Genomic DNA, 12,657 nt, shown 5'->3' on the forward strand with positions numbered 1-12,657 from the left:
ATATCCACTGCGCTCAGAAGAATCCTGTCCACCAGTCCTTATATGCCTTTGTGAACTATCACTGTTCAGCAAAGGCAAATCAATCATTATGTGAAACTCTGCCTTTAGTTATTGGAACTGCAACCATCCAAAACAATTATAGTTTCAATTCAATGTTTTAGAGTAATTTAGTTGCAACATATTACTCCATCTTGCAAGCCACAAATTTAATCTGTTGTCAAGCCAATAGGGTTGAGGGCCAAGGGAAAGGGCAGGAAACATATGCTCTCATACACAAACACACAATTTAGTTAATAACAAAGATAATTGCTCCATATAGTTGCTCTTTCAAAGTCTTAGCTTACCTAATGTGTCTTCCATTACAGAGGCATTATAGACAGACTCAGTAAATATTGGTGAATTGTCATTTTCATCCTGTTGTTTTTAAGGGAAAAGGATATTTTAAAATATGCAAATTTTCTTCCTTACTGCACAAGATATTTTCATCTCTAAAGAAGTACGCAAACAACTTGCACCATTCTAAAGAATTTTCTAAGATGAGCAACCAGGCTGTAATTCATCCTGATCAAACCTCCTACCAATCTCCACTGAGTTAGGTGTGAAGCAGTTACGATAGGGACAAAAAAAAATGAAAGGTGAACATAGCCAGTTGTTGGAGAGCCAATTTAGATTATTTGAGAAGGGATCCAGCACAGGTGGGCTGGAATCAAAGATTGGTGAGAAGGAATAAATGAGGAATGGCAGGCATTCAAGGTGAAGATGGTTTGAGTACAAACCAAGTAGTTTTACACAAGGGGGAACAAAATGGCATCATAAACATAAAGTAAAGAACGATGAAAGGAATCATAGAATCCCTACATTTCAGAAGGAGGCCATTTGGCCCATCAAGTCTGTACCAACCACAATCCCACCCAGGCACTATTCCCGAAACCCCGCACATTTACCCTGCTAATCCCCCTGACACTAGGGTCAATTTAGCATGGCCAATCAACCTAACCTGCACATCTTTGGATTGTGGGAAGAAACAGGAGCACCCAGAGGAAACCCACGCAGACACGGGGAGAAAGTGCAAACTCCATACAGACAGTGACCCAAGGTTGGAATTGAACCCGGGTCCCTGGCACTGTGAGGCAGCAGTGCTAACCACTGTGCCACCGTGCTGCCCTAAGTAGGGGATAAAGTATAAATATGAATTTAATGACAAATCTGGTACTAAATACAGTAGAAACCAAGGTTGGATTTTACTGGGGAGTAACGTGACTGCTCACCAACCCCACCCCCCTGCCCACCAGCCCCCGCAACCACCACCCCCCTCACCCCCTACACCTCTCCTGCCGCAAGGATCTGCTGGCAGTCAATGCATCAAACAAATCCTACCCTGCAGTCATAACATGCTGCCGGCAGGCTAGATGGGCCGAGAGTGGAACTTGAGGGTTGCCAGCCTGACTGGCCGACAGCTCTCGCAGCCCCAACAGAGCTCAGTGGTGGGCGCTGCTGGGATTGGATGCAGACTGACAAAGAAGACAACCATGGTGTCTGTACTCATTAAGTTGGAGGTCTTGGAATCGGGCAACCCGATTGAGGGGTCAGTGAGGGGGGGATTGGAGGGGATGTTCTTGAGGTCAAGTGGGAGGAACAAGGGAGGCGGCAACATCTGGGGACAATTTTCTTTATAAACGGCCTGCCTTTACCAACCATTTTATATCATAGGCAGCATATTATCTGGGTCCAGTGACTTGTTAACATGCTTGATTGACCCTTAATTATTTGTTTAAATATGGCAGGTGGGTTGCTGATTTAACAATTACTGTATTGGGGGGGGGGAGCAGCTCAAGAGTGGGCGGTAAGCTGGTGGACTTGCCACTTTCACATGTTACTCGTGCCCCCACCTCCCCCACTGAAAACACCCAGTGGAGGGGCTGTAAAATCCAGCCATGTGAACAAAGAGTGCAGAGAGTGAAATTGAAATATATTTATAGCATACAACGATAGCACATAATAGGACCCAAAAATCACAGATAAAAATTAAAAAGATACGGTAGGGAATGGTAGGAGAGCCAATTAAGAAATAGAAATCTTCTTGTGGAGGCAGAAGACATGTCTGAACTGCTGAAAGAATACTTTATATTTGTCTTCACCAAAGAAGAGGATGAAGTCAATGCCACGGTAGAAAAGGATGGAGTAAATATATTGGATAGGATGAAAATAAATAGAATGGAGGTGCAAAAAAGATACATATCACTCAAAGTTGATAAAGCACCACATGCAGATGGAATGCATTGAAACATAGAAACAGGAGTAGGCCATTTAGCTGCCCGTAGCCTGTTCTACTATTCAGTGAGATCATGACTGATCTTAACCTAACTTCATGTACCTGCCTTTGCCACTTATCTTTCCTGTCCATCTTATAACCTTGTATACTTCATTCTCCATGTTGACAGTCATGCAGCCTTGTCTCAGTAGTGGCGACCAAGTCTCACCCTCCAAGCTAGAATTGTGCTTGCAATTCATTGCATCCCATATTTCCAAGGGAAGCAAGGATGGGGATGGCAAAAGCTCTTGGAATGTACTGGGATTTCCCAGGATCAATATCAACATCACTGCTTATCTTATCTATAAATGACCTGTTCCTGGAATTTGGGAGTACAATTTCAAAATATGCAGATGATACAAAACTTTGCATTGTACTAGACAGCAAGGGGGATATCAGCAGACTTCAGAAGAACTTAGGTAGATTGGTGAAATGGGCAATCAGATATTGATACAACTTAATCTGGATAAATGTGAAGTAATACTCTTTGGGAGGAACAACCTGGAGAGACAGCAGAGTCTTAATGGTATAATGTTGAGATGTTCAAGATTAGAGGGGCCTAGTGGTACATATTCAAATCCCTGATAAGGTGGTTAACACAGCTTATCGGTTACCTAACTTCATCAATAGGAATATTGAATAAGTAAACAAGGATGTTCCGTTAAACCTTTACAAACCGCTGATTAGGTCTCAGATGAAGTGTTGTGTCCAATTCTGACCACCACACATTAGGAAGGACAGCCGGAATTTTACCGACCAGCCCACCACGGGAATTGGCGAGGACGAGGGGTGGAGCGTGGGATGGTCCGTGAACCTTGGGCAGGATTTTGTGGTTTCAGGACAAACGAGGCCGTAAAATCCCACCCGATATCTTTAAGAGGGTGAATGGAAGATTCACCAGGATGATGAAGGAGATGCGAGATTTCAGATATACCATGTGCTCAGAGAAGCTAGGATTGTTCTGCTTAGATCAAAGAAGGTTAAGGAGAAATGTAATCAATGTATTCAAATCGTGATAGGTTTTGATAGAGAAACAGTTTCTTCTGATAAGTAGGTTGGTAATCAGAGGACATAGATTTAAAATAATTGGCTAAAGAACTTGAGGCAAAATAAAGAGTAAATATTTTGCACGTAGAGGTCTATTAATTTCACAAAAGACTGTCTGAAGGAGTGTTACAAGCAGATTTCAAAGGAACTTCCAATAGGCAACTGGATATGTACTTTATGATGACTAATTTACAAAGTTATGACAGAAAGCTAGGGATCTGGAATCATATTGGTCAGCACTTTCAAAGAGACAGCTCTAGTATGTGCCAAAAGGAGATCTGATTCTGAAGCCAGGATTTTTCTGGCCACCGCAAGGCAGGTTTTCCTCCAATGGATGTGGTGAGCCATTCGACACCAGCAAGATCTTCCGGTTCTGGCAAAGTCTACGGGCTTTTGCATGGCACGCCCCTGCCCAGCCCACTACCAGAAAACCCACCATGGGGACAGACTTTGGTGGGACTGAAAGATCTCGTCAGCTGGATGGGCCAGAATATCTTACCCTAAGTGTCTCTGATATTCAGGTTATTCTAATTTTCTTGTTGTAAAATGCAGTAATGTAAAGTTTATTTATTAGTCAGAAGTAACACTGCAATGAAGTTACTATGAAATTCCCCTAATCGCCACACTCTGGCGCCAGTTCGGGTCAATGCACCTAACCAGACTGTGGAAGGAAACCGGAGCACCCGGAGGAAACCCACGCAGACATGGGGAGAACGTGCAAACTCCACACAGACAGTGACCCGAGCTGGGAATTGAACCCGGGTCCTTGGTCCTGTGAGGCAGCAGTGCTAACCACTGTGCCACTGTGCTGCCTTCACTAAACACCATCGTAATTCATCTAACTAATTGCTATTCAGTAAAGTTTATTTATTTGTCACAAGTAAGGCTTACATTAACACTGCAATGAAGTTACTGTGAAGTTCCCCTAATCGCCACATTCCGGCACCTGTTCAGGTCAATGCACCTAACCAGCACGTCTTTCGTGTGGATTTCTGACCCATCACTAGTTTCCTTTAAACATCCTGACTGACCACACGTCTTGGTATCAGCAGAAAGGTTACTTATAAATACTATAAAACTTACAAGTCCCAGTATTGATCCTTGTTATCATCACTATCCAGCTGGACATTAATTGCTACGCTATCTTTCCTGTCATTTCATCAACTCATTATCCAATTTACGTTGTCCTACCAGTAATCCAGATGTTACACTTTAACCACAATTCTCTTTTTGAGTCACAGGCTTCAGTTTTAACTTAGCACTGTATTTAGATGGCTAAGTTTCAGTATAAGTTCCTATTTTAACTGGAGATTGGGCTGGGTTGAATTTGAGGTCATGTCATGAACTGTCTGTTCAAAGTCGAGAGATCCAGTACATTTCTATGACTCAGATAAGATGACATGTTAAAAAACAATTTAAAATAATTGTTCAGTTATAGCTTGTCTTTTGCAAATATGTGTGGGCTCCAAGTTAGTTTCTTTGCTTCTTTTAAATGACCTAAGTGTCACCTCTTTTTAAAAAAAATCTCTTTTCAACGTAACCAACCAGCTATCTGTTTCTCTGTTTTCTTTCCCCACAGGTGCTGCCAGCCCTGCTGAGATTTTCCAGCATTTTCATAATTATTTCACAATTCCCAGTGTATTTGACATCCTACTGAAAAATTAGGACATGAACTATTTTCCCATTTTCTGTCTTTGTCTCTCTATCTGATTATGTGACAGGTTTTTTGTTTGTAAAATTCTATTTCAATGCTGCAAATGATTTTGTTTCAGTACATACAATTGATTGTATCGTTCCGATCTTATCTACCGTTCCGATAAATCAACCATGATTGAATGGTGGAGTGGACTCGTTGGGCCGAATGGCCTTACTTCCGCTCCTATGTCTTATGGTCTTATCTCAGGGGCTGAGAAGGAGTGTTGCAATTTTGCAGTGGGAAAACCCAGGAGAGCAGGTTTTCCCTCAGATCCTGCCAAATTTCAACCACAGGGCCTGATTATCATCTCTCATCTCCATTTCCCTCTGGCAGCCAGCTAGGTTGTAAGATTGGATGGCTGTGGAGTAGGTATGGGCCCTCAGCATCACGCTGCAGCTGGGGAATAAAGAAGACAGAGGGAGGGGTTGGAATGGCAAGAGGAAGGTAGGAAGTAGATGAGAGGCCAGAAGGGGGATGGGAAGCTGGGATTGGAGGACGATTGGGATCCAGAACAGAGGGAAAAATTGGAGGTTGGGTTCAGGGGAAGATCAGCACCTGGAGCAGAGGGAAGATCAGAGGTCAGAGGAGAAATTAGCAGGGTTAGGAAGAGATGAGAAGATTTGAGCAGTGTTGAAGGCTTAGGAAGTCTGTTTATCAGTTATATCTGAGACATGCAGCCTCATTATAATATTTAAATGAGCAACGCACCTCTTGTGGGACGGTGGGTTGTCTTCTTCAAAACCAGCACCATCTCCACCATGTCCCATATATCTGTTAGAACTGGATATTGGCAGGTTGAAGGCAGATGGAGCAGGTATTTAGAGTTTTAACATTTTTACATCCCACTCAACCTAAACTCATCCATTTTCGGAAATTAAAAATCCCCCTGTGATTTCTCCCAGTTTATCATTATTTTAATTCTTGTTCCAGTTCACTTTTAGCGAAGACACAATTTTATTGCAAGTCCATTTACTGTCAACTTTTACAAATGTGAGGTCTTAAATGATAATTATGCTTTGGACTTGTCTTTGTAATTCAAGGTTAATGACCTAATGAACAAGTACGTGTGACTCGCTGCTAGTTCTGCCTGGCAATAAGCCATCGTGTCCTGGTTACCATGGAGACAGGGGGCCCAGATCAGGTATTTTTGAAATCTGCGTGCTAGGTTTAAGGCCTGAAAACAAAGAACAGGGCATCTGACGTTGCCATGGGTACACTTATAGATGCTGAGACAACTGTTCTTGCTTTTGTGCAGACTTCACCATTTGTCCTTCAGTATTGAAAAAGACCATCTTTATTTGTCCTCCAGGTGTTGGGCTGTGTGGGTGCGGATGAGTTGTATCTTGGCACGAAAGGTTCCAGTGAGGACAGGAAAATGAGGCCAGGTAGTTGAGGGGCACTGTTCTCATGGATTTAACATGCCTTGCACTTGTTTTGGGCTGACACTATCCATTGCTTCTCATTTGCTGATGTGCCTTTGGGAACTGCATTCCTCCAGGCTGAGTGATCCTGGGCAAGGGTCTCCCATGATGGAGTATCAATTTTAAAGTTCTTCAGGGAGGTTTACAGGATATCCTTGTAGCATTTCTTCAGGCCGCCGCGGAAGTGTGCTCCGTTATGCAGTTCACCGTGGTGAATTCACCTTGGGAGTTGCTTGTCAAGCATTCTGGTGACATGTCCAGCCCATTGGAGCAGTTTTTGTTGTAACATTGATGTTGACCATGCTGGTTCTCCCGAGGACCTCTGTGACTCGGACTTTGTCTTGCCATTTGATATTGAGGAGCTTGCGGAGGTGGAAGCAATTGATTTTCCGTGTGTGTGGCTGGTGAGACAGTCCTGGTCTCACTCGCAAAAAGAGTCGAGAGGATGGCTACTTGGTAGTCCTTGAGCTTGGTTTTTATGTTCACCTCTCTATGTTCCCTTACTGAATAGTGAAATCTTCCGAAGGATACACTGGCCCTGGCAATTCTGGCATCTGTCTCGTCATCAATATGAATACAGCATGAGGGAGTGCTGCCTAGACAGGTGAACTTGCCCCCAGTGATCAGCTTCTGGTTGTTTACTTTCACTGTGGACTTGTGATGATACTGTGCTAATTTTATATATTTTCTGTTTAAGGTGGGGATGCTTTAAGAGGCAGTGCTTTGTTACAAGAGTCAGTTTGTCTGGAGAGCCGGATACTTACTCAGTTTAGCCATGTAAGTGTTTATTTTGCAGAAGGCTTAATGACCTTTGGTTTACTTACATTCTCCTGGGATTTTAGACTAGGTATAGAGTCATTTGGTTAATGGGAGTAGCTAAGCTTGCAGGGAAAAAACAGTTTTATTTTCATTTTTTTAAACAAAGAGCAGTTGCTACCTGGGCTGATAAAGGAAAGCAGTGTCTCTCTGTCTCTCACTTTCTCTCTCCAGGGGCTTTCTGAAAGCTCCGGGACTATTATCAAGCAAGTATGTCTGTGTTTCACTAACTAACTTAAAGAGGGGTTAAGTCTATAAGAGAAATTTTGCTTTGCTGGATATCATAATGATAGGTTAGCAATTAAGAATTGTATCTTGTCATGTTTAAGTATTGTTCAATTGTTAAAAGTTAAGCTAATTCATTTGTTATAGTTAAACTGTGTTATTAAATAAAACTTGTTTTGATAAAATCTCCCTTGTTTTTCAGTAAAATCGTGCTAGAATGAAACATCTTACCCTCATATTAATGTCAAAATAGAAAATTGTTGGGGTCTAGTTTGGCTTCATAATATATCTTGGGGTTTCTGAGCTGGTACCCTAGCACTGCTTATGAATATACGCAGCTTTCAGTAAGCATAAATAAGCCACATTTAGTGCCTGACTGGTAATCTTAAATTGGTTTTTATTCTTATTTTTAGCACACTCAGGGCTATTCAAGAACTGCTGTCCAGTCAGTGAATTACATCTAATGTTAGACATTACGTTCTGAGTTTTGAACAAATGGGCTAGTTGAAGATGGTCAGTATTCTGCCTACTGCGAACAGCTAATGGAGTAGCAATTTGCTACAATCTGCTAATCATTGGGACATACATCACGCCCAAATTGAAATTCATGTACCATGTTACTCATTTGTGTGTTAGGCAGAATGTCTCTTTGGCTGAATGGCAGCATCCTATTAGTGGAAAATACCACTTGTGTTGCTATTGCATAGGAGCAGTGCAAAATGGCTAGCTTTCACACTGCTCATATGCAGTCGCAACACAAGTGTCAATTCATGTCATGCAGAAGCAGTCATAGATAACATATGGCATAAAAGGACATCATTTTTTGTGCCTTAGGCAGCCCATGCATATGTGGACACAGTGAACCTCGAGGACAAATCTTATCATATATGCTATAAGCCAGCTTATTACGCTTATGCAAGTTTAACAAGCATTTTTGTAATTTGCTTCCAAACATGGCTATGCAATCATACTTGGTAGCATGTCTAAAGGATATGCTTTTGGATCGATCAATAAGAGCAATATAGTCCATAAGACCATAAGACCATAAGACATAGGAGCGGAAGTAAGGCCATGTCTCTGGTCGAGTCTCAGAAATCCTGAAGGGGGAGGGAGAGGAGCCCAAGGTCGTGATGCATATAGGTACTGCTGACATAGGTAGGAAGAGGGAAGGGGTCATGAAAAGAGAATATAGGGAGTTGGGTAGACAGCTGAGAAAGAGGAATGCAAAGGTAGTAATCTCGGGATTGCTGCCTGTGCCGCGGGAGAGTGAGAACAGGAATCGGTGGAGAATTAATGCGTGGCTGAGGGACTGGAGCAAGGGACAAGGATTTGGGTACTTGGATCATTGGGACCTCTTTAGGGGCAGGTGTGACCTGTTTAAAAAAGACGGGTGGCACTTGAATCCCAGGGGGACCAATATCCTGGCGGGAAGGTTGGCTAAGGCTACTGGTGAGACTTTAAACTAGAAAGGTTGGGGGGAGGGAATCGAAATGAGGGGACTGAGAGCGAGGAGGTTAGCTCGCAAATAGATAAGGAATGTAGACAGGGTAAGAGGGAGGTTAGACGAGTGAGGGAGAAGGGAAGTGCTCAGGCTGAAGGTCTGAGATGTGTCTATTTTAATGCCAGGAGTGTAGTGAATAAAGTGGATGAGCTTGGAGCGTGGATTGCTGCTTCGAATTGTGATGTGGTGGCCATTACGGAGACTTGGATGTCTCAGGGACAGGACTGGGTGCTTCAGGTGCCGGGTTTTAGATGTTTCAGGAAGGACAGGGAGGGAGGCAAGAGAGGGGGGGGAGTGGCACTGTTGATCAGGGATAGTGTCACGGCTGTAGAGAAGGTGGACGCCGTGGAGGGACTGACTACGGAATCTCTGTGGGTGGAGGTTAGGAACAGGAAGGGGTCGGTAACTTTGCTGGGTGTTTTCTATAGGCCGCCCAATAGTAACAGAGATGTTGAGGAGCAGATGGGGAAACAGATCCTGGAGAGATGTAGGAATAACAGAGTTGTCGTGATGGGAGATTTTAATTTCCCAAACATAGATTGGAATATCCCTAGGGCTAGGGGTTTGGATGGAGAGGAGTTTGTTAGGTGTGTCCAGGAGAGTTTCCTGACACAGTATGTGGATAAGCCTACTAGAGGAGAGGCTGTTCTTGATCTGGTGCTGGCTAATGAACCTGGACAGGTGGAGGATCTCTCGGTGGGTGAGCATCTTGGGGATAGCGATCATAATTCTATCTCCTTCACGATAGCATTGGAAAGAGATAGGGTCAGGCAGGCTAGGAAAGTGTTTCTCTGGAGTAAAGGGAAATACAGTGTCATCAGGGAGGAAATTAGACGGGTAAATTGGAAGGAGGCATTCTTGGGGAAAAGTACCGAAGGAAAGTGGAGGATTTTCAAGGAATGTTTGTCTGGAGCTCTGCATGACAACGTTCCGATGAGACAGGGGGGTGTTGGTAGGGTACGGGAACCGTGGTGCACGAAGGTTGTGATGAACCTGGTGAATAAGAAAAGAGAGGCGTACAGAAGGTTCAGAGAGCTAGGAGGTGTTAAGGATTTAGAGGAGTATACGCGATGTAGGAAGGAGCTTAAGAAGGAAATTAGGAGAGCGAGAAGGGGTCATGAGAAGACCTTGGCGGGTAAGATTAAGGAGAATCCCAAGGCTTTCTACAAATATGTCAAGAGTAAAAGGATGAGATGTGAAGGCATAGGACCCTTAAAAGGTGAAGGGGGAAAAGTTTGTGCGGAACCGTTAGAAATGGCGGAGGTGCTTAATGAATACTTTACCTCGGTATTCACGGTGGAAAGGGATCTGGGTGGTTGTACTGCTGGATTGCGGAGGACAGAAAGGATCGAGCATGTGGACATAAAGAAAGAGGATGTGTTGGAACTATTGAATGGCATCAAGGTTGGTAAGTCGCCGGGACCGGATGGGATGTACCCCAGGTTACTGTGGGAGGCGAGGGAGGAGATTGCGGAGCCTTTGGCGATGATCTTTGCATCGTCGATGGAGACGGGAGAGGTTCCGGAGGATTGGAGGATTGCGGATGTGGTCCCTATATTCAAGAAAGGGAACAGGGACAGCCCGGGAAATTACCGACCGGTGAGTCTAACCTCAGTGGTTGGTAAGTTGATGGAGAGGATCCTGAGAGACAGGATTTATGATCATCTAGAGAAGTTTAGTATGATCAAAAGTAGTCAGCACGGCTTTGTCAGGGGCAGGTCGTGCCTTACGAGCCTGGTTGAGTTCTTTGAAAATGTGACCAAGCACATTGACGAAGGAAGAGCGGTGGATGTGGTCTATATGGACTTCAGCAAAGCGTTCGATAAGGTCCCCCATGCAAGACTTCTTGAGAAAGTGAGAGGGCATGGGATCCAAGGGGCTGTTGCCTTGTGGATCCAGAACTGGCTTGCCTGCAGAAGGCAGAGAGTGGCTGTGGAGGGGTCTTTCTCTGCATGGAGGTCAGTGACCAGTGGAGTGCCCCAGGGATCTGTTCTGGGACCCTTGCTGTTTGTCATTTTCATAAATGACCTGGATGAGGAAGTGGAGGGATGGGTTGGTAAGTTTGCTGACGACACCAAGGTAGGTGGTGTTGTGGATAGTTTGGAGGGATGTCAGAAGTTGCAGCGAGACATAGATAGAATGCAAGACTGGGCGGAGAAGTGGCAGATGGACTTCAACCCGGATAAGTGTGTAGTGATCCATTTTGGCAGATCCAATGGGATGGAGCAGCAGTATAAAATGAAGGGTACCATTCTTAGCAGTGTAGAGGATCAGAAGGACCTTGGGGTCCGGGTCCATAGGACTCTTAAATCAGCCTCGCAGGTGGAGGATGCGGTCAAGAAGGCGTATGGCGTACTAGCCTTCATTAATCGAGGGATTGAGTTTAGGAGTCGGGAGATAATGCTGCAGCTTTATAGGACCCTGGTTAGACCCCACTTGGAGTACTGCGCGCAGTTCTGGTCACCTCATTACAGGAAAGATGTTGAAGCCATTGAAAGGGTGCAGAGGAGATTTACAAGGATGTTGCCTGGATTGGGGGGCATGCCTTATGAGGATAGGTTGAGGGAGCTTGGTCTCTTCTCCCTGGAGAGACGAAGGATGAGAGGTGACCTGATAGAGGTTTACAAGATGTTGAGGGGTCTGGATAGGGTGGACTCTCAGAGGCTATTTCCAAGGGCTGAAATGGTTGCTACGAGAGGACACAGGTTTAAGGTGCTGGGGGGTAGGTACAGGGGGGATGTCAGGGGTAAGTTTTTCACTCAGAGGGTGGTGGGTGAGTGGAATCGGCTGACGTCGGTGGTGGTGGAGGCAAACTCGTTGGGGTCTTTTAAGAGACTTCTGGATGAGTACATGGGATTTAATGGGATTGAGGGCTATAGATAGGCCTAGAGGTGGGGATGTGATCGGCGCAACTTGTGGGCCGAAGGGCCTGTTTGTGCTGTGGCTTTCTATGTTCTATGTTCTATGTTCATTCGGCCCATCGAGTCCACTCCACCATTCAATCATGGTTGATTTCAACTCCATTTACCCGCTCTCTCCCCATAGCCCTTAATAATAATAGTCATGTTTGTTAAGAATTACTGTTCCAGTCCCTTTGTCAAACTTGCAAATATGTTTGCCTGGCTTGGCCTTGGCCTCGTGGCATGCTGCTTGTAAAAATTCGACAAGTCATTGGGTATCCCACAATATCCATGTGCTGAATTAGCTAGGTACACTGTTAAGGACTTACAATTTCACTAGATGCAGGTTTGTGGTGGGACAACTGACACACATACCTCCACAAATACCTCTTCCAGTTTGATGTGGGACATATGCACCAGTTGCAATTTTGGGTCCTTGAGGACAAATGCCTCGCTTTTGGAGAGTAAATGATCAGACAGATTAATTACATCAGCATCATTAATTGCACTGTTGAAATGCCTCCATTTAGTGAGTTTACAGTGTGAGCATGTTTCAAGTGGGTATTCCTGGTAGTCATCTATTGAGGTAATATAGTGGTACAAACAGATCAAATAGAAAAAGAAAGAAATTTGTGCACTTCAGGCCAGGCTCAACATAGGGCATGGCGTAGATTCATAATCCTACAACCAAATTGTTACTCCCTTTGGAATTTGGCAGTCTTGCATCTAACCTGATAAGT

General features: G+C 44.3%; 1 protein-coding gene across 1 annotated transcript in view; it reads right to left on the minus strand.

The window, feature by feature from the left end:
• cdhr2 (cadherin related family member 2) overlaps positions 1-12,657 on the minus strand; it is a 135,799-nt gene that overhangs the window by 37,906 nt on the left and 85,236 nt on the right. Inside the window, exon 18 of the mRNA XM_078231042.1 lies at positions 345-414. Coding sequence (XP_078087168.1) covers positions 345-414 — 70 coding nt within the window. The remainder of the gene's footprint in view (positions 1-344; positions 415-12,657) is intronic.

The sequence above is a fragment of the Mustelus asterias genome, chromosome 16 (assembly GCF_964213995.1).
Source record: "Mustelus asterias chromosome 16, sMusAst1.hap1.1, whole genome shotgun sequence".
NCBI lineage: Eukaryota > Metazoa > Chordata > Chondrichthyes > Carcharhiniformes > Triakidae > Mustelus > Mustelus asterias.